Source organism: Phoxinus phoxinus (assembly GCF_949152265.1).
Source record: "Phoxinus phoxinus genome assembly, chromosome: 19".
Lineage (NCBI taxonomy): Eukaryota > Metazoa > Chordata > Actinopteri > Cypriniformes > Leuciscidae > Phoxinus > Phoxinus phoxinus.
Genome location: NC_136894.1, coordinates 8,762,820 through 8,785,972, shown reverse-complemented (window position 1 = coordinate 8,785,972; position 23,153 = coordinate 8,762,820). Strand labels below are relative to the sequence as shown.

Here is a 23,153-nt window from a genome sequence, read left to right as displayed (position 1 = left end):
GAAAACATCAGAAGCTCTTCAGTCTTCAGTGAAGTGATTGCCCTAGTTTCCTCAGTCACGTGGCCTCAGACTCAGTTTTGAAGTCTAATTCTTAAATACCCACACAGATAAATATGAGCGTGTTCAGTGAGCTTGCAAAAATGAAAAGGATAAATAGGGAACTGGAGTGATCCTATTTCGGAAAAGACATCATGCATGCTTTGTTTTTTGTTTTATATTCTAATCTAAAGCATCACTGGACAGTATCCTTGGAATCTGAACATCAAAAATAGGTCAGTGGATGAAGTGTATGTATTGTAAATTCTTGCGGCACAGTAACTGCTAAACCCCTGACATAGTTCTGCTCATTCAGAAAGGAAAGTATGTGAATCTTTCTCCTCTGATCATGCAAAGGTAAACGTTATCAAACCAATAATACTGGCCACTAATAAATGAATAATATAATCAATACTGTATACTTGTTTTTTAACAATTTATCTTTATTCACCTGCGTAATAAAGAGATACACAGCCATAATGACACATTACTGTAATATTTTATTGTTTATGAATAAGACATAAGCCAGTGTCAGCCCAATACAGGATGGTAACAAGACAAAGACAAACACTCACAGTCATCTACCTACTGACAAACATTATTCTGGGTTTCTGAGAATTCATTTTTGTGATATTCATTGCTAACCGTTTCATTTTCATGAGGAATATCATGACAATAATTAAAATGTACAGGTCACATTTGATACCAAAAGCAAAATTCCAAATACACAGAATACTTTGAAATTATTGATTGATTCGTGAAAAACATTGCTTGCTTGAAGCTGAATCTGAGATGCTGAATAAATGTGAAAGTCTACGCTTAGATCAATGAAAGGAAATGTTTATATCTATCAATCTCTAATACGTTTATTAATGCGTATTAATACCCAATACGCATTAATGCGCTATACCTATTGTTACCATGATGATTAAATGTAAGTACTATGGATACATGTTACAAAATACCCTTGCATAGCCACTGTATATAAAAATGAAAAATGTTCCCAATAACAGAAGCTTGGAGACGACTGGGGGAGATGCCATGAAACTGAGCTAGGTGCTAATCTACTGTCGGCAGTAACGTAATTTACTTTTAATTTGTCACAATTACTGATTAACACCATTCACAGACAATAACATGAATAAATAATATTCAAATGTGCAAAAACATTGCAGTCTGCAGCCACAGATTTGTAACCTAGTGATAATGACAGAAAAGTTATACTACTTCTCTAAACAGGAGGATGTAACTTCAACAAATGACAATAATTCTCATTTATTCACTTGAGCACTGTCCTAAATGTATTCACTTGAGCACTGTCCTAAATGTATTCACTTGAGCACTGTCCTGGTTCAATGAACGTTTAGATCCATCGACAACATTTGTGGCATATTGTTGATTAAATCAAGGCACTTACAATGGAAGTGAATGGGGCCAAATTTTTGGAAGATTTAAAAGCAGAAATGTGAAGCTTCTAATTTTATGAAAGCACTTACATTAATATTTCTGTTAAAACTTGTGTCAATTTAGCATTTTAGGCATTACATGTCATGGCAAAGAAGTAGTAAAATTGGATATAATCACATTCTAAAATCATAGTAACACGCATTGTTCTACTATTGAAATAGTATTTTTAATATTTACGTATGGCCCAATTCACTTACATTCTAAGTGCCTCACAGTAAACGTGGCCACATTACCGACATTTTTTTTGTTGAGCAAAAGGTCCATTGACTATTGTCAAATAGTGTAGCGATGCTTGAAACACAGCTCACACAGAAGTCGCTTTGAAACCAAGTAGCTTTCTGTTCATCCACGCGGCAAATTCGCATTACCAATTTAAATCTGAAGGAAAATCTTTCGCCCTTACAATCGTGTGGATTCCTATTGAAACAGTAAATGTGACCAAACCTAGATTTTTTCTGTTTTTCTTTTAAAGACGTGTGACAAGTCCTTTAATCTGGTGTGTACAGACAGAGCCCCTAAAGGCAGAAGTTTTGCGTTCCCCCGAGAAACTTTGCATTCGTTTGAAAAACCTTTGCGGTTCTAAATTTTAGCAAAGTTTGAGAACACAATTTTGCAGGCGAACGCACGTTTTTTTGGAGATCGCAACCATTTTGCAAGCGAACGCACGTTTTTTTATTTTGAGTTTGCAAACATTTTAAGCGAACGCACGTTTTTTATTTTGAGTTTGCACATTTTTTTTAAGCGAATGCAAATTAAGGGTCTCCGTAGAAGTCAGATCCCCACGATGCATGAAACACAGTCAACAGAATCATTAAAATGTTTCAGATCTACTTGACATCTAAATCAGAATCATCGCGTATATTAAGTGTATAGAGCTTTGTAACTGTTCACAGCAGGAACAACTGGTCCTTGCGACATCTAAGTAATGTCTAAAGACTAAATTAACAAATTATTGCATTGTGTATAAAGGAAGACTTGAAAGATTTCACTTTTGTTAGATAAAATTGTGTAGCATTGCTCGTTACATTTTTTTTTTTACAACTAATTTAGTTATATTCTGAACCAGAGTTCAAATTTCTTTCATTTCGTACAGTACAACGAAATTAAAGTGAAAATGCCGGCTTCTTACATTCAGTACATTTCTAGGTAATTCCCATTTGAAAAGTGCTCTTACGTAACCCCCGTGTTCATCATGCACGCTGCATTCAAATCTCAGGTATATCAGTAGACGACAACACTACTGAGAAGTTCACAGTATTAAAAAGGCCAGTGCCACACATAATCGCCGAAAGTGCAATTCAGATTGGAGCTGACACACAGCATTGGGTTGCCAGGACAGCTGGGTAGCCTTGTCGAGGGAAGGGCGTCACAAAGTCATACGGCTGCCTCCAGAGAGGAGACTTGCGTCACACAGCGACAAACAGGAGACCGGGGGCAACGGAATGGGCTATTGTGACAAGAGATTGTTTCTTTGGAGAAGGTTTGGGGGCAGCGTAGTAAGAAAGCGGTGCGATTCTCAAGCCGAAACGTACTGGGGAGGGGGATCCTTCGGTGGAATGGCGATCGCCTCTTCGTAGGGTGGAAGTAGTACCTAAAATTAACACAGTAACATATTAGTACATGCTTTCCTTATATAACATGTTTCCCCATTTCTTTTGTATGCTGTATTCTTAGACGAATCATGACACAAAAAACGAAAACAATCAATTTGAGCTGTAGCAGTTAGCACACATGCTAAAGACACGTTAGCAATGTTTGCGTTGAACATTAGCTTGCTTCTAACTGAATAATGTGCGGTTTATACTAAACTGCTGAATTAGTATGTGAAACAGCACATTATGCTAAATAAAAGGTTTTAAAGAGTATACAACTATCATATTTAATCTTGAAAATTACATGTTTGGATTAAAACATCAAATCAACTTGCATGAGTCAAGAAAGAAGTTCAAGATCTTATGTTTGATATTACTTCTGGTTAATTTTGTCACATTGGACATGGTAGTGGAGAGCATTGCGTTGTGGAATACACATGTTTATGCATATTTTGGCAAATGCAGTAGGTCATCTGTACAGAGCCCCGCATATAGAATTAGTTTTCCGCGACTTAATTTGTTCCCATTAAATCATGATTGAACTAAATTAAGGCACCAAAATACCACATTTGTGGCCATGTTAACAAGTTCATTCATTTGTAGCCACAATATCTATATTGCATACTGTATGTAGTATACATAATATATACTGAAGAAATAGTAAAAGTAGCACAGTAGTATGTATTCTGAAAATAGCCATAGAGATATGGTGCTCATGTGGAAAATGCAGGTTCGAATCCTGCTTTCCTCATGCCCAAAACCCCTTTCACCTTTATCTTCTTATCTCTTTTCTCTCTACTGTCTCCTGTTGCTTAGCTAGTCATTTGTAAACCACGGCCGAGTCACACATAAAACTAAAGAAAAGAGGGTCTCGTTCACCCGTTTCACTGCAGAGAAAAGTTCATCCTCCCTATATAGAAAGACCAACCAAAATATGTATGTAGTAACATGGCCATGAATGCCCTGAGGGGATCGCGTTCGCACCTTGTCAGGATGGCTGGAATGCGTCAACCGAGCGGATTTCAAATGAACCAAACAAGTGTGGACAGTTATGTAACGTCCAGCAGCTGAATAGTGAAAAAGCCCTATGCTTCTCAATGGCCTTTTATTTCTATTCTTTCCGTCTCTTTTTAAAGCATCTGACCACTCATTATGCTGGAAGGTCATCAGTGGAATTCAGCTGAGTGACCCGGGCAATCCAATTAGTCCGATCATCACCCACCCCCAAAAAATACTAATATTTGTATACTTAATTGCATACATACATACATACATAGATACAGATAAAATGTATATTTTGAATGCACCGAAAGTCACTTTAGATAAAAGCGTCTGTCAAATGCATTAAATGTAACTCTTGGTATATGTGAGTTGTCAGTGACTGGAGGGCTGTGAGGGTCAACAGAGCAGCAGGACAGATAGACAGCGGCAGTAAGACAGGATTTCTTCTGGCAGACAGTACTGGATTAGAAGCACAGCAGTGCCCTCTCTAATGCCCTCCATAAACACTGACTCAACAATACTGAGGGCATGAGGAGAGCGTCATCATTCATGATCCTGCTGGGATGCACATCAGAACATCCCCGACAGCTGTGCGAAAGATAAACTATAGCAGGCTACGTGACTGTTTCTGATGACTGAATTACGTGTAGGATCAGGAACTGAGAGATTTTATTTATTTGTGTTAATTGTTCATGACCATTTAAATTTTTTTTGCTGACAAATATGCAGCATGACTAGTGTAGCATGATTTGTGAACGAATGACTTAAGTGTTGTTTCAGTTTTATTAATATTTTGAATTAGCTTTCATGTTAATTTTAGTTTATGTTTTAGTCATTTTGATATGTGCTTTTGTCCTTTTATTAGTTCGTTTAAAAAAAAAAGCTATTTAGGTATAATTTAAAAAAAAGCTGAATCAAAACAAATATTAAATATACACATTCAGAAGACAATTATTTATTTAATTTTTCATTTTTATGTAATTTAGATGTTACCAAAATAACATTGTTTTTATCCAATATTTTGTTTATAAAAATATAAACCTCATATAGTTACATATGGTAATAATAAAGCTGGGATCAATAATTTGGTGCCTCCTCAAATGCACCAAAAGAATCATTAATGGAATTAATAAGGAATTGGATTTTTTAAATGGAATCGGAATAATCAAACTAACCCATCCCTAATTCACCTACCACTCAAAAGTTTTGAGTCACAAGATTTTTTTAGATTTTTGAAAAATCTCATATGCTACATTTATCTGATTAAAACTGTGAAATATTAATATTATTATTATTAATGTTGAATACAGTTGTGCTGCTTAATATTTTTGTGGAAACCACGAAACACTTCTCAGTATTCTTGAATAGAAAGTTAAAAAGAACAACATTTATTTGAAATAGAAATCTAATATTTAGAGTATTTACTGCCACTTTTGATCAATTCGATGCATCTTTGCAGAGTAAAAGTGTCACCAACCCCAAACTTTTGAACGGTAGATTATGCGTGTTCATTATGGAAACATCTGCAAATGTGAATGTAAAGAAACAAGACTCCATTAAATAAACCCTTGTCTTACTGTAGTGTCATTTGTGGTGACATAAACCAGGACCTCTGTAGTGCTTCTTCCACTGACGTATCTGTAGCAGTTCCAGACACAGGCAATAAGGTAAGCCTAAAGAGAAAGAACAGCCGTTGATGCTAAATAAAACACCATCATAAATCATGCGCATATGGCTTAGCAATAAAAATAGTGAGCCACAGATACAGAAAATATAACAAGAGCATATGGGATAAATAACATAAATAACGATTTCTTCCCTATATTTAATGTGCAAAAACTGGTAACCTTTCTTTCTTTCTTTCTTTCTTTCTTTTAATGAATTAATTTGAATAATTAAAATTAATTATTTTAATCATAACCTCCACTATATGCTGTTAAATGTGAGGAATTGCAAAATGAATACAGTGCCTACTAATCTAAAAATTGTTGACCAAATATCTGCTTTTAATTTTCAAGAAATTAAACCATTGGTCAAAACCACAATGCAATAAACAACCTATTAGACCATCATGCATACAACAGCACGGGGAGGCAAGCTAAGAGGTTAATTTTAGCACACTGTGTTTATCCCAGAAGAGTAATCTGCCTCTCTCTAATGCGCGCAGGCTGTCATAAAGCGATTTGTATCACATCTGAAGTCTTCTGGAAAAGTCAGGCTTCTAGAAGGACAACACAGTGTTCGTCTGAAGCAGTCAGGTTCACTAGTCATCATCTTACAGTGCACCACATCTAGCTATAGTGAACCGAAAATGAACTGGCAGATCACAACGAAGGGAAAGGACAGTTGTTTCGCATTACCTTAAAGGCTAAGATGCATCCAACAAAGAGAAGCACTGCTAATACTAGGCACATGTTGTTTGTGGACATCAAGTCTTCTTTGTATGGAAAGGTCCCAGGCTGTTAAAACATAATGACACATCGAGTCACGAAAATAATGATAATTTGCAATATCAAAAACTCAAAGTCATAAGATCCTTACCAACTGCTGAAGATAGTCCTGTATAGTGTTGGGGTAAACAACAACACTTATTGCTACCAGTGTGTTAAGAGCAAAGTCAAAGATCTGGTAGCAGAAGAAAGGAATGATCCATGCAGCATGTTGCTGAAAAATAGAAAAAAATAAATCATTTTACAACTCATTACAACATTTTTTTCGAACCATTTTAGCAGAAATCAGAATGAGATTCAAACGATCCTAATGTTTGTATTCAATGCAAGAAAGAAAGTCTTATGGGTTTGGAGCAACATAATGGTGAGTAAATTATGGGAGAACTTTAATAAGTAAATAGTCAAACCTTATATGCACCGTAGGTTGCCATTCCACAAATCATAATCATCAGCAATGAGATTGCAGCAGCGATACACATGTCTGTGGAGGAAAGACAAACGACATCAGATCTGCACAAGGAACATTGAGTTTAATGGCCAATATATACCCTCTAGGATTGGGTAAAGATATAGGAAGAACGATTTTTCAATTTCAATCTGAAATCAAACCTAAAAATCCCAAGATTGATTAATACGAGAAGAATTTCACTAAACATTATTTTCCTGTCCAGCGAATTTCATCCTTTTAGCCGAGTTTCTACTGAGCTCACAAAAAAAAAAACTTGGTTTACCAAATTAGGTTTTGAATTTTTTTTCATTTTCATTGTGCACATGTTGATTAAACGTAAATATTATAGTAATGCAAAGTTAGAGATTACCTCCTTGTACGGTTCAAATTATCAGTTCATATAATACAAGATATATCTAATCAAAAAATAACTCAAAATGATGTACATCTAATCAAAAATGAACTCAAAATGATATACATCTAATTAAAAATAAACTCAAAATTATGTATATCTAATCAAAAATGAACTCGATTCGACATTAACTCAAATATAGATTTAGCCAGGTAAACCAAATAAAATACAAATCAGACTAAACTGAATGAAGTAGACTTTGCAAATGAAATAAAATGTAAATTGAGACTGTTAATCAGATCAGAAAATTAGTGTCACTGCAGAGCTATAAACATCCGGAAATTACATCTATGTAAATTATAGTACATTTTGTTAATATGCATTGAAATTTCAATGACATGCACTGAATTAGATCTATGTAAATTGTAATAAATGTTATTTATGCATTGACATTTTTAGGAAAATACGAAAATTGTAATGAATTTTATTAATTACAATTATTATAATTATACACCATTTCAATAATCTGTTGGTAAACCACTCTGACCATGAATGCTCATGCTGACATTCTAAATGATTAATTTATGAACAAAATTACTAATTTATCAGAAAAGGCTAGAGACTGAAATATGAGCCAGTCACATTGCCTGCCTGAGTTAAAATTTCAGTAGTTCAGCCTAGTGCTCACAAGACATCACACGCACTCATGAACTGGTTACCCAACCTACTATCTATAGTGCTGAATTAGCCAAAACAACCACCAGACACTCATTCTCTCCAAAACACAAGCATTTCTCATGTTATTGTAGAAATACAAGTTTTATAGATAATAATACAGCCTAGTATAAGCACATACACTAACTTCTTTAGTTTCTAGAAGGAAGACTTTTAACTCACTGGCAACAAGGAGATTCATGGCCTTTTTTAGGGAATGTCTTATATTATCGTTGAACATTAAAGAGGACCTATTACACTTTTTTACATTTTCAACTTTCTTTAGTGTGTGTTTAATGTTGCTGTTTGAGTATGAAAAAGGTCTGCAAAATTGCAAAGCACAAAGTCCACTCCAAAGGGAGTTATTCTCTATATCAGTGCGCACTGTTTCTGAACTCCCTGAAACGCCTCCATTGTGGTCTTGAGTTTTCTCCCGGGAACGAACATGTCATAATATTCCTCATTTAAATAATTCCTACCTAAGGCATACACAAAAGAGGGGTGAGGCCTGGTTGAGTTGCGTTAGTAGTGTGTTGAAACTCGCGGTTATGGTAAGGGACATTTACGAAACACACTCGAAGTGGTTGACCAATCACAACACACTGGTCCAGCTAACCAATCAGAGCACATTGCGCTTTTTGGAAGGAGGGGTTTCATAGAGACATGAACTAAACAGAGCGTTTCTTCTCAGCCTCAGGCGTGACGTCACGGATGAATAAGGCACACAAAATGGGAAACACTTCGGAAGTTTCGTAGTGGTCATCTGACTGGTTGAATTCTACAGGATTCTATGAAATATGTGAAAAATAAGGTGTTTTTTGAACATGCAAGCAGGAAAAGCTATTCTAGTAGACCCCAAAAACAAAATCAAGACTTTGTAAAAGGAAGTAATATGGCCTCTTTAAATATTCAGTTCAGTCAACGGCTAATATTACCGTTTTTCTAATCTCTGACACTTCTGAATGAGACACCGCAACTATAAAATTAATTTGAGATGCTCGAGCTCTCAGTACTGCAAGTAAATTGAGAGCACTGGTGCTGGTCTTTGAAATAGCTCCCTCCACATAATCCCCTCCATATGTTAAAGTACACTCAACCGTACACTGTCTACTTCAGCGCCAATTACAAAACAGGCTTCATATAACAGAGGCCAGATGCAAAGCAGCCCAAACCAATTACAGGGAATCATAGTTTGAATCCTGCTGATGAGAGTCCGTTTTAATCAAAGTCACCAGAGGCAGAATCTATAGCAGTGCTGATACCACCAGGAAATACGATAGCAGTCTTTGAGCTCTTGCTGAACTTAAAAAGTTGATGCTGATCTGTTTGTTCATACTGGAATTGAATAACTATGGGAGATTAAATGTCTCAAACGTACTTGCATTGTCCATGACGTCCAAATCCGTGCCGAGTTCAGAGCTGGTGAGGTGGTAGTGGTACTGGACTGGGTCATTGAGAGCCGACAGCAGGATTAACAAAACCACTGCATTGATGAGCTGAAAAGGACAGAGTATAATATAATACATATATATTCATGTTTTAATATATTCATATATATCAGTGCTGTTTGACTTTGCAGACCAATCAATCATATTATGCCATTAGCTCTAGCCTACATGAAGGACATTTATATTGAAAATGTAATTAATCTGTCACACACATTTCCTTTATCCTCACTCATTGTCTCTGATAATGTTTTGTCTGTGGAAGCATTTTCCTGTCTGACTGTGTCAATAAACGTCACTGTAGTTTTTAGGTTAATGAATTCTGTTGTTTCTTGCAATCCAGAAGAAACTGGAGGTGACCAGAATATTCCACTGTTTATTAGTATCTCCTACATTTAGGTCTTTGGACACAGTTCGATAAGACAACTTTCTTAAGTTACAGTTTCAAGCATAAGATCAAGGTTAATTTTTCTATACACGAAGCTCTAATTTCTAAAACAAGTCTCAACTAGGAGAAAGCACGACATCATAGGAGCAATTACGCGTTGTTAAACAATCATTTGTTCAATTATTTAATTCTCCTCAGATTTTGTCTTTCACATTTTATTTATATGAATCATAAATGTGCGTGCAGAATTTTGAACATCAAGAATTATCAAGAATCTAGGTAATTTCGAACGACCATTTTAAATAATTTTAGAAAAAACTTTCAATTAGAATTCTGCAAATATTTACTAACAAAAATAGTTTATGCTGGTTATAAAATGTTATTAAACCGTTACATATAATGTTATTTAAAATAAGTCGTCTTGACTCACCATATACCAGATGCCCAGGATAATGGTGCCCGTCCGTACATGACAACACAGGCAGCAGCTGGTCGAGTACCATCTGTCCCACGGCGAAATCATCATATTTCCGTCCAAAAACTGCACGACTAGTGCATGTGTCTTTAGCTTATATTATAGATTTGTTTTTATATAATTCGATGGATTTTCTTTTTTTACCGCTACAGCTCACCGTCGCAGTTAAATCCGGTGTTGTTTCCGTTTCCCGTCCCGTCCCGTTTGTTCCCTACCGCTGCATTAATCCAGCTCATCTCAGCACCACGTGACCAGAGGGGGATTTGGTGTGACGTCAAGGGCCCTCTGGTGCAATTCGCTATTCCAGACCAGTCACTTGACTGCAGACGTCACGCCGGGAAGTCAAAATTTGGGTTTATTTTTGTGTTGTGTGAGAAAGATGATGTAAAACATTTGGGAAGAAACAGTTATGCATTATTTGACCTTTTCTGACAACAATATTGTCATTCCACATGGGGAAAGTTGTCACAGTGGAACCTATTACAGGTTTTCAGCTAACTTTCTTGAACTTTCTATTCATCAATGAATCGTGAAAAAAAAATCCACAAAAATATTAAGCAGCACAACTGTTTTCAACATTGATAATTATATATAATCAGAAAATTAGAATGAATGTTTGCTAAAATATATTCAGATAGAAAACAATTATTTTAAATTGTAATAATATTTCATATTAGCTATTTTACTGTTATAGGCCGAACATTTAATAAAAATAAAATAAAAAAACTTGCTCCAACATGAAGAATATGATATATAATCTCTGATTTAACTGCATACTCCAGCACGTCTCCGTTTGCTCTTTGCCTAAACGTGGTTGGATAAACGATTCTTTAGTTTTTTTTTGCATTTGTGATCGACATACACCTACATTTAAACCGTTTAGTGACAGAACCATCCCTATAATGACAGGTGATACACATGGATATGAGAAACGCAAGTAAATACTGGAGCAAACATGTCTTCGGATGCAGAATTATTCCCCTCTTGCTTACAAAAGTGTTGATAATCTCCAGTGGGATTATATGAAGGGATTCAGTGTTGATGAGGACAGGGCATGCTCTACGTGACAGAGGAGGAGAGCAGATGGCCCATACCAGTGAGTGTGTGTGTGTGTGTCCGCCCGCTAAGCCTCTGTGGGCGGCAGCTTCATCACCGCATCAGGGGATTTACAGCTCTCAGCCAAAGTAAGAAAGTTTAACAGCAACAAATCAACATGGTGGCTGTATTAAGAGTGAAGGGTTCACTGGTTCATCTGGAATTGGAACTTTTGCAGTACTCGCAAAAGTTCCAATGTACAAATATCTTCAAATTTTACAATATATATATATATTATCCCCTGATTGTTTAATTGTTCTTTAGCCTTTAGGTAAACAGTTTTGTTGTGTTTGTTTATTAATTTGTTTTTGTTTATTTAGCTATATTTGTTGTAGTTACAAGTTTTTTTTAAAATAAAATTGTGACTACCATTGAAAAGTTTGGGGTCAGTAAAAATATTTGTAACGAAAATAATACTCTAATTCAGCAAGGACACTTTAAATTGCTCAAAAGTAATAGTAAAGACATTTATAATGTTTCAAACATTTTTTCCCCAATAAATGCTGTTCTTTTGAACTTCCTATTCATCAAAAAAAAAAAAAAAGCATCAGTTACCATAAAAATATTAAGATGTAAAGTGTAAATTTCCACAAAAAACTTTCCCTCAGGTCTAAATATATACCTTTATAATATTACCATAATTAATCAGGTTAAGACATGTTTTGAAAGGATTGATGTATTATCTCATTTTAACAATTTTGACCAAAAAAAAGTTAGTGTAGCTTTAAATTCCTGTGCTTGCAATGCAGCAAAACAGTGTAAACTTGACATTAGAAATGTTGTGACCCTAAATATTGATGGATAAATAAAGACACAATGTGCCGTGTTTGCAGTCTAAAGATGGATTAGGAAAAGGCTGATAATTATTCAAATAAAATGACTAACTGCAAGTCTGCATGAAAATATTATGACTTTGCGGTGTGGTTTTTTAAGCAGATTGGATACTTCTAAACTATATAACATTCTTTCATTATAATATAAAATAATTACACTTTAGGGTTTAATACTATATAGGAAAAACTCCCGAGCCCAAACGGCATTTTATTTAACAAATCAGCAGCTCAATAAGATGAAATAGCAATCTTCTTTTATTTAACAAATCAACATAGAAATATTGCATTGACTTAAGTAAACATGATCATTCTTAAATCCATAAATTTGTAGAAATACATTGTTTGAGAAACCTCTAGAATGATAAACTAAGGCAGGCATCCGATGCTAGACCAGAGTCCCTCAGAAACACATGATCTACTGAAATTTACAAAACAACCATGGGCAAAACACCACTAAGTCAACCCAAATATGAATAAGCATTTTATCCCCCCCTCCCACATCCATTCATCATCATCATCATTCATTAAAGCCTATTTACAGTGAGTGGTACTTGCACAAGTGGACAGAGAATCAGGACGGTGTTCATCACTATATAAATGGTTAAGATCATGCAAGTGCAACACTGACATCAATCAAATCTGAAAGGAAAGGTAACGCCAAACCTGCTAAAAAGACTTGAAAATGAGGAAGAGAACAGAAAGCGTACACTATTAAGTATAGATTAAGGCAACAGATTCCTGATACTGTTTTAGTGTCGTGGAATTAAAGCTGCGCTAATAATCATCAACTTTCCCAATCAAAATCACATAAACCTACTAACTTACTCAGTCAAAACAAACATGAACAGAAATGTAATGTTCACATTGTGCAAGAAACAAAAAAGTAAATACACTTGGTATTTTACAACCTTCAGCACAGTGCAATTACAAAGAGTTTTACCATATAAAAAAAGCCCTTATAGTTCTATACATATGGCGTGGCTTTTTCTACTTTAGTTTGCAGGAAATAAAGCATTAGAGTCAACTAGTAGTTGATTAAAAAGGGAAGAGTTGGAACTCTAAACACCTCCAAGATCCACATACCCAGTTACATGGGTAAAATACATATACTCAGGACGGAAGAAAGGCTCTAAGAAAATAGGTTTAGCATTAAAAAAAAGGTTCTCTGTAATAGAACTGTTCTCTGGTTTTCCACCACAGCGATCTAGACTAGAGGATTACAGTAATTCACCTCACAGAAGAACTGCTGGTGGAGACGCGGGCTCACAGCGCCTCTCTGTGGCTTCGAACAGGAACTGCAACACTTCAGAAACTGCAATTCAGCAGAACCAAAGTGCTACAGGAACAGTAATAGATGAAAAGAAAGTCAATTTCCCAAATGATTTCAACCCTCCAAGTTCAAAATCAATTTAGCATCTGTTGGAAAATAATGATCATGAATGTTTTGCTCCACTGAAAGCATGTCTGATATTAACAAACCTCAGTGTGGCGCAATAGTGCACATAAGTAGTGTTCCAGCCCACGGACTGCTCACCTTTACTCTATAGTTTTCATTCGTTTCATTTCATTTCATTCTTCTTTTTTTTTTTGGCTGAGTTCTTTAAACTCAGTTTTGTTTCTATTTTGGATTTTTATTTTAAAAGCACAGTCAATTTTTCAGTATAAAATTCGGTACTGTGGAATTATTGCATAAACAATCTATTTGCATAAGCTATACTGGATTTTATTCACAGTTCATGTTTCTCTCCTGGCCTTTTTCTTCTGAACTTGCTTCGGGGGTTCCCAATTCTGATCAGATTTCTCTGTGGGAGCAAAAATGGCGGGGAAAAACAATTATATATTATTTTCAGCAAGATTATCTACATTATTAATGTTATTATATAACATCCCAACGCTAAATCTGAAAATCTAGGACTTAAAGTTTTATTTATGCATTTTTTGTGGCGAGAAAAGTGTGGATAAATGACATGCAAACAATATTCTGAAATTTATGTATAATAAAAAAAAGCATCAATACTGGTTTCAGGCTTTTGGACCATGTGGTCAAATGCATTTGCCTCACACATTATATTGATGGTAAAGAGGACTAATTATGCCCTTTTACAAAGTATTAATTCTGTTTTTGGGGTCTACTAGAATGTGTTTTTATGAAAAGGATTTTTTTTTTTTTTTTTACATATTTCACATTGTCGCAGGACCTCTTTTCAATCTGTCAGTAACGCTCCGTTTAGATCCTGTCTCTATGAAGCCCCTCCTGCCAAAAAGGGCAATGTGCTCTGATTGGTCAGCTGGACCAGTGTGTTATGATTGGTCAATACTTTGAACAACTCAACTAGGGTCTCACCCGTTTTTTTCCCCAGTATGCCTTGGATAAATTATTTAAATGAGGAATATTATGTCGTACATGTTCCCGAAAGAAAACTCAAGGTGTTTCAGGGAGTTCAGAAACGGTGTTTACTGATATAGAGAATACCTCCCTTTAGAATAGACTTTGTGCTTTGTAAACAGGGATATCACATACTAAAAAAAGCCTAATATGCCCTCTTTAAACATTCTCACTAGATTCACCGCTTCATTTGTGATTTACTCACTTGAAGAAGACTGTGGAGGGATGTTTTGCTTGGATCCCTCATCCTTTGGGACATGAGGAGGATGAAGCTTGACAGTCACACTCTTCTCTGCAGGAGCAGAACCTTCTTGAGTCACCTTGAAGAGGAACATACTATTTGGTCAGTCATGCACAATTCACAAACTGTTAACGTTTTAAGTGTTCATGTAGTAATAATAATAATAATAATAATAAGGTCACCTCACAAAACATAATAAAACAGTACAGCAATAATTACAGTGCATACAATCAGGGTGCATAACTAGAAACAAAGATGGAGAAAGAGAGATCAGTTGGGATATGGCAGTTTAAAAAGATGTGTTTTAAAAATGGGGGATTTAAAAATGGAAAGTGAGTGAATGGTGCGGATGTCTGGTGGAAGAGAGTTCCAGAGACAAGGGGCAGAGCGACTGAAGGCTCTGAACCCCATAGTGGTCAAACGAGCCGGAGGTAAAGATGAATAGAAGAAGACGACCTAAGAGTACGGGTGAGTGTGTTAATATGAAGGAGGTTGGTGAGGTACAGAGGAGCGAGGTTATGAATAGCCACATGATAAATCAATACGGTATCATGTGTCGATTCTCGGTTGATTAAAACATGATTTTTACCTCAGCGGTTGAACCTTCTTCCTCTGGTCTCTTCTTTTTCTTTCGTCTCTTAGATTTTCCACTTCCTGCAGGATCTGCCTGGTCCTTGTCATCATTTGATTCCTGCAACTAGAACGAACAAACATTAGTAAGAAAATCTACTAAAATTATAACTAGGGATGTGCCCAAATCGTAATAGGAAAGCCACAGATAATGGCTTCACAATGAATAATGAATTCAACCAAACAATAGAAAAAAAATATTCAGCAGAAAGTAATTTCTTGTGTTTGCTGAATCACAGGCGAGAGCATAGCATAATATATGCATAAACCTCAAAAATCACTACGCAACATCATGCGTGTAAGAAGTGAATGTGTTTAAATTAAATCAAATTAAATAGCGGTGTTGTGGTCTCAGTGCGTCTCTCAGAAATCAGAGCTTGATGAGAGTAATATCAACTAAGATACTGAATCATACACATTTTCTTCTACTTAAAGCTAGAGTAGGTAATGTTGGAGAGCTAGCCAGATTTGAAAGTGGCACCTCTTCTAAGCTCCGCCCCCTCCTGTCAGTGCTCCGTCCAAAGCTACGCGCCCCCCCCCAGTTTTTACTGTCCTACAGCTGCTACAGAGGTCAGATTTTTTTCATTCCTTTTTCTGAACACATAATGTATTGACTACTATCAGAATGGAAGGACCATTTCACCCAGTATAAAAAAAAATGTTTCTGAACAGGATTACCAACCCTAGCTTTAATACGTGCATTTAAATGAATTAAATAAGCATAGCACGATCGGAAATAAAATAGCCGCATTATCTCTTAACAGGTATCGACCTCGGTTCGCCTGAAGCACAACCGCACTGCAGAATTAGATTTTAAACTGTCTTCCCAATTAATTTTAGCTTCTGGTTAAATCCCCATTAGAGTGCGGATCGGGACGAATTTTTCTGTCCGAGCCCGGCCCGCATCCGACAGAGCAGTAACCGAACCCGACCTGAGCCCGACAGGCATAAAGATATTTATGTCCGAGCCCGACAGTTAAAAAAAAATGTTTTTTTAATGACACATGTACGTTTGTTTGTGTGGAAAGCCCGCTTTTATTAAGCAACTGTAGGAAGGCATTCGGAAATGTCAACAGATGAGCGCGGAGCAACAAGCGCACTTAACACAGGCACGCGTTTCGTTGTCACGGCTACATAAACAAATTTCCGCACACAGGAAGGCTGATGTTATGATAATATTTTACATGTATTTTAATCACAAAAAAGAATGTTTGCATAAAGTCAAAGCATCAGGCACATTGGCTACCTACATAAGCTGTTTTAAATTTAAAATGTTCAATGGCTTATCGCGCTGATGTGACCGAGCCCAACCCGAACCCGAACATAATTTCTAAATATCGGTCCGAACCCGCCCCGTCGCGCTCGAGTCGGGTATCCATCGTCTAATCCCCACCCACTTCCGGTTTTGTCTAATACAGATTCAAATAATTTTGAGATTTTTACAGATACATATTCACTGCACACCCCATAATAATAATTGTTTTTTATACCACAAGTGGGTTGGAAACTGGAATCTCTTTCAAAGCAGGAGCATCAACTTTGGGCTCATAATTCCCCCATAACTCAGCTGGAGCGTTCCAGTCTGAGCTCGGGTCCACAGAGGAAAGACCATCTGAAATCACACGGAGACACAGGAAATGTTAATATTCCTTTATGATATACACCATCATTTAGAAGTTTGGGGTCAATTTTTTCTTTCTTCCCAGCAAGGACACACGTTGAATTCATCAAGTGTCAGTAAATACTTTTTTAAAATAAGATTTCTAATGCTGTTCTTTTGAACTTTCTATTCATCAAAGTATCTTGAAAAAATATGTATCACAGTTTCTACACAACTATTAGGCAGCACAACTGTTTTTAACATTAATAATAATCATAAATGTCTCTTGAGCACCAAATCAGCATATTAGAATGATTTCTGAAGGATCATGTGAAGATGTATTTTGGATCAAATAAATGCAGCCTTAGTGATTTAAAATAATAATAATAATCTTATCGACCACAAACCGATATTTTGTATTAAAATGTAATCTAGAAAATACAGTCTCTCATTTCTGAGTATAAAAATATGTGTTCTTACTGGAGCTGGACCATTCATTGTCAGGGATGGGTGTATTGTCCCATTTCCCTATTTCAATATTTGATTTAATCCGAGTCTCTCCACCTGTAAAACACATGGGAAAAGATGATTTTTTTTCATCATCTGACAAGGACAACATGATGTGCTCCTTACAAGAATGTCCTCTTAGTGAAAATAAAAGGTTACACATACCTGATGGGTTCAGTCGAAGCATTGTTAAGTTCACAGAGTTTGGTTCTGCCTTCATTTTTCCATCCAAACTAGTCCATGCCCCTGACAAATAATAAGACAGTATGTTTATCCACAGCGGCTGTAAAATTTAAAAATATTACTTGGAAAAAAACTAATTTGAGTGAACTGCTCATTTGCAAAATATAAAGTACTGTGATAAAGGTGTTGTTACTATGCTAAACATCTTAATATAATATTAAGTAAAGTGTAATAACCCCAAGGTTTGAATTTATTGGAACTACCACAATCATTTTCTACAGATAAGAAGAAACTCCAAGCTCTGTCACAATTATCTGAAAGCTACAAACCCTCAAATTCACCCGTGACTGTTATAAACTCAAGGCAGGGTCATAAACAACTGTGATCTATTACCTTCTGGCTCTATTTTCCAGGTGGAGTTATCACGGTTCTTTTGCCCAAGGGTCTTTCTCCCAGTAGACCACTTCTCGTTGTTTAAAGCGCTTGTTTGTGTTGACTTCACAGGCTCCTCCATCAACCCTCCACCGTTAACAGAGTTCACATCATTACAGTTAGACGTCACTAAAGAAAAAAGTGATATTTGTAAGGTATATTCCGAGTGACAATGTTGCTAAAATGTTTCTGAAAAAAGTCTCATGTCGACAAATAATGCATTTATTTGATCAAAAATACAGTAACAACCATAATGTTTTGATATATTACTACAACTTAATTGAATCGGTTTCTTTTTGAATATATTTTGAAATGTAATGTATTCCTGAGATGGCAAAGCTGAATTCTTTTTTTTTTTTTTTTTTGCATTATTTCTCATGTTTTCAGTGTCACATGATCCTTAAGATATCCTTCTGAAGATGATCTGGTGCTCAACAATTTATTTTAATGATCATCAATGTTGAAAACACTTTTTTTTAGGTGGAAACCATTATACTTTTTTTGCAGAATTATTTGATGACTAAAGTTCAAAAGAACAGCATTTATTTGAAATAGAAATCTTTAGTAACATTAACGTTGTCAATGACATTTTTAATCATTGCATAATTTCTGAATAAAATGGTACATGGAATCCATGCCTTTTCAAAGCAATTCTGGAAATTCTTTTAGTTGACAATAAAAGTCAATAATATTCTCTTTAAATATTTTACCATATTTAAATATTTTTTTTTACTACACAACACAGATTTTGTATTCTGTAAATTAAACGTGTTTTTTTTTTTTTTTTTTACCTGGGGCTGTGATGACATCACCCTTCCCGGCCTTGGCACGTGATGACTCTACAATAAGTCAAAGGAAGAGATCTCTAATGACAAACTACTTTGCGTCTTAAAGGAAGCCATTGTGTATTAACATTTTCTTCAATGCCATCAGCACAGAAATGTGCCGAGTAAAATCTAAAAAGGACTCAAAAGGAAAGGCGTACCTTTGTTCTTCTTGGTGCCAGCTGTGGCTGTAACCACAGGTTGCTCCACCTTCTGGCTTGCATGATCTCCAGCTTCAGGGCTGTCACCAGGGCCCTTCTCCTTTTTGCGCTGCTGACGTTTCTCTCGATTACTGACCTTGGTTTCCCAAGCACCTGCTAAACAAGCAAGATAAGCAAGATATTTAGCATTTCAACTTCTGAGTCTAATTACTAACAAACAATTTTCATACTGAAAAAGTGAAGATGCCACTACAGTTTGGTAACCTAGTTTCATACCTTCTTCGGGTTCCTTGCCATCGGTGGAGGAAACAGCTTTGGTTGGCTTCACCTCTGGTTTTGGTTTCTTCTTGTTTTTCTTGGTCTACATAGGAACCAGAAACAACTCATTTACAACTTCCTGACAAGTCAGAAAGCAAGAATATTCTTACTCTCACACTTACTACGGATACAAAGTGCCATTTCAGACATATTACGATATTTTAAAAAGCTTATTTGGTCTTGTAAAAACTATGCCTAAAGTTTGAGGCCTTGGGACAAAGTACGTAGTTTCCCCTCTGGATGTACCCTACATTTGCTGTATCTGCATTATCAAATTACAGCCCGATACTGACACCCGACCTCTCTCAATCACTGTTTACAGACTGAACCAAGGCTGATGCAAACGTTCAGAGCACTACTGAGCAAAAGAGTCAAACATACTTTCAGAAATGGCCTATACAAGTAGCTTTAATGTGCCCTTGAAGTGGAGTTAGAAATAACATTTACAAGTTCTGAGCACAAGAATGAACAAGCGAAGTCATATTTACAAGCGCTGGAAGGGGTGTATAGATTTGAGACACTGTGGAAAGAGTGAACTAATATAGATAATATCCAGGGATTATAAGGATAATATCAGCTACTGTGGCTAGTGGTTTTCCAAATTTACTAGCCACTCAGCATTTTCACTGGAAACAATTTTGACATCGATAACATGGGGAAAATAGATATTTTTAATATTATCGCATAACTTGGAAGCAGGTATATTTGGCTGCTGTCATTTTAAGACCTGACGCACGGATCGGTTACATATGCGTTGACTTAAAACAGAACTGACTGTTTACTCACCAAAAACGGCATTTGAAATTATTGTGTGTGCATTTGACGGTTTAAGCTCAATAAGCAGCTAAAAATAACTAAATTCAGTACTGGGAGGCGGCTTTGTATGCGTGCACTTTGGGTGTGAGCACAATCTGCGGGAATGAGTAAAATTAGGCGCAATCCGACGCAGAAATTCAAGCATCCAATCATTGAAAAAAAATTATATTAATTCAACCCGCCAAAGTGGCTAGTAGGAGTGACGGCGTTACACTCCACTACTGAAATCCACCCGCATTTACCAGGTTGGCGGGTCTTAATGTCAAGCATATATATAACATTATATATCTATAATGTTTTGTAAACAGAGATCAGTGAGCAGAATGCAAGTCTGTAGTGCAGGGAAATGAGGGAATGGGATGACATTAAAAATATACAGTTGATGTACCCCACAAGAAGTTAATATTTCAATCATTTAACAGGAGTAAGGACATTCATAGGTTCACAAGTTTCTTATATCGGTTAATAATCAAATGAAATGTAGGCAAATAAAGATTTTTTTTATCTCAAAGTGCTGTATAAACATTTGCAAAAGATAAATCATTGCATAATTATGTTTGATGATGCAAGCAAAAAAAATTAAAAATCTCCTAACAAGAGGTTTTAGAATAGGTTTTGCTATTCAGAGGAGCTGCAGAGCAAACCACCCTTTACTAAAGTAGCTGCAAAATGTCTTACAATTACATACTACTACAGTTATTGTTACTACAAATATATAAACAAACTAATACACTTCCTCTATGAAACCAGAATGAATACTAGGTGGAACAACCTTTGTATCAGCAGGTGGCTGTGGCTGTGCTGGTGCTGGTGCTGGTGAAGGAGGGGGTTTCTTCTTCTTCTCCTCGGTGACTTTGATTTCCTGCTGAGGTTCAGCCACTGTCTGTCCATTCGCCTGGGCCTTCTGCTGCGAGCACATGACAGTTACAAACCAACAAACTCCACATTTCCTTCCTCTATGAACTGGCAGTGCTTGAAAACTCCCCTTAGGGTACGAAAACTGTCACAATATGCTTTAGACTTGCAAAAGGTGGTGTTTAACAAAACCGAAAGTTATGAAAGCGTGAGTTAACCGGTCAGCTCTACAGTGCTACGTGGCTCTTCTATCGCCTTCGTGTCTCTTATATCACGACACTCGTAATATAATAACAACGCCTGATTTGTTCATTTAATCTTAAAAGGGGACGATAAACAATTTACAATTAAATAATTTTGATGGGGAAAAGATTTATACATCAACAGCTGTTTCTCACCGGTTTTGACAGGTTAGCACGTTAGCAGCTACTCGTGCTAATCTCTAACAAGTTGTATGATTTATAGGACTGCATCTCAAAACCTTAATAAGCTGCCTATCTATCTCTTACATGTGGGTGTCACATAAGTGTCCAAAAGAGCTGTCTTGGAAGGCAGTTGTCTTGGTTTTGAGATAACAGCCATTAGCACTAGGAAATCACGATCACAGGCCGCTTAGTTAACGTTACCTTGTCGGATGCTTTCTTTTTGTTCTTCTTCTTCGGTTCGCTTGGCTCGGTCTTCACAGTCTTCGGTGGCAGGGCAGTCTTGACCGGGATCTCGGCGACGGTGCTGGGACTCACAGTAACAGGGACCGCTCGGCGCTTCTTCCGTCCACAGGCCGCGAGCACCACCAGCACAATCAGCCCGACAAGAGCCGTGCTCAGAATCAGCCACGACGGATACTGCTCTGGCTTTATCCCCAGATCAACTCCCAGCTCGGCTCGGAGGAAATCCAGGCCGGAGGACAGCAGCCCGCGGATACGGTCGGACACGTATTCGGCTCGCTGTGTGGCTAAAGTTCGCCAGTCCTGGTCCATTTTAAGCAAGCGGACAAGAACCGCACGAAGAGACGAATAATGAGCTCCTGCTGCTGGCAGCGGGAGAGAGTCAGTGAACGGCAGGAGGGAGTGGCTTTAGAATTGCTTGCTTTCTTGCATGATAGTTGTGTCTCAATACCTATCGATCTGGCTACCTAGACAACACTTTTGGGCGTCATATGAGGGCGCTGCATTGTTGCACATCAAAGAGAAGGGAATGTAAATATTCTAGTTCCGATTCTGGTTTATCTGAACGAGTTCTTTCATAGTTCAACTACTATTACTTTTGCGGATTTCTTTTTTTTTTTTAAATAAGTATATATTTTTCTTTTAAATTATGGCTATTGCCAAATTATGAGATAATTTCCGGTTTCAGGAGAAAAAAAACAAAAATAAATACATAAAAGTGAAATAAATCTAATTCATAGATTCATAAATGGTTATGATTCATTAAAAAGAACCGACTCAAACGAGTCATTCATTCAGGAATCCGACTAAACACTCTCAATAGTATATTATGGGGAATCACTTTCAAGATACAATTTACAGAACCAAAAGTCTTATAATTCTGTACAAATATCTTTGATTTACATGTAATTTTGTACAGTATTTGTAATCGATTAATCAATTGTGAAATATTTAACCGGTTCTGAATAAGATCAGGTTCTTGGTTCTCTTAACCCTGAACACAAGTGCCATCAAAGTCCACTCAAGTTCAAGTTGAGTTCACCCAATTTTTGTGTGTGTAATTTCCTCACAATCAAGTTGTTCCAAACCTGTATGAATTTCTTTATTCTGCTGGCCACAAAAGAAGATATTTTGAAGTCAATGGGGTCCATCAACTGTTTGGTCAAAATATCTTCTTTTGGGTTCAGCAGAAGAAAGAAATTCCTACAGGGTTGGAACAACTTGGGGGTGGGTGTAAA

The 23,153-nt window shown here is 36.5% G+C and overlaps 2 protein-coding genes across 5 annotated transcripts; both read right to left on the bottom strand.

Annotated features, from left to right (window-relative positions):
* Positions 1 to 467: 467 nt before the first annotated feature.
* Positions 468 to 10,671, bottom strand: laptm4b (lysosomal protein transmembrane 4 beta). The gene is made up of 7 exons (XM_079591762.1): positions 10,325 to 10,671; positions 9,440 to 9,557; positions 6,955 to 7,028; positions 6,639 to 6,761; positions 6,458 to 6,556; positions 5,675 to 5,770; positions 468 to 3,094 (listed from the first exon to the last, which is right to left on the bottom strand). Exons 1-7 carry the CDS (start codon positions 10,418 to 10,420, stop codon positions 3,020 to 3,022), a joined length of 681 nt encoding a protein of 226 aa, XP_079447888.1. The 5' UTR covers positions 10,421 to 10,671; the 3' UTR covers positions 468 to 3,019.
* Positions 10,672 to 12,534: 1,863 nt separating this feature from the next.
* mtdha (metadherin a) lies at positions 12,535 to 22,419 on the bottom strand. Of its 4 annotated transcripts, none has more exons than XM_079591644.1 (12): positions 21,877 to 22,419; positions 21,168 to 21,299; positions 19,538 to 19,622; positions 19,262 to 19,417; positions 19,068 to 19,115; positions 18,238 to 18,405; positions 17,827 to 17,907; positions 17,635 to 17,718; positions 17,045 to 17,166; positions 15,514 to 15,621; positions 14,889 to 15,003; positions 12,535 to 14,099 (listed from the first exon to the last, which is right to left on the bottom strand). In XM_079591644.1, the coding sequence occupies exons 1-12, from the start codon at positions 22,225 to 22,227 to the stop codon at positions 14,032 to 14,034; spliced, it is 1,518 nt and encodes a 505-aa protein (XP_079447770.1). In that variant the 5' UTR covers positions 22,228 to 22,419; the 3' UTR covers positions 12,535 to 14,031. The 4 variants fall into 4 exon arrangements, with proteins under 4 accessions (XP_079447770.1, XP_079447769.1, XP_079447771.1 ...); XM_079591643.1 differs by having other exon boundaries at positions 21,168 to 21,302; positions 21,877 to 22,383; XM_079591645.1 differs by having other exon boundaries at positions 19,262 to 19,414; positions 21,168 to 21,302; positions 21,877 to 22,317.
* Positions 22,420 to 23,153: the final 734 nt, after the last annotated feature.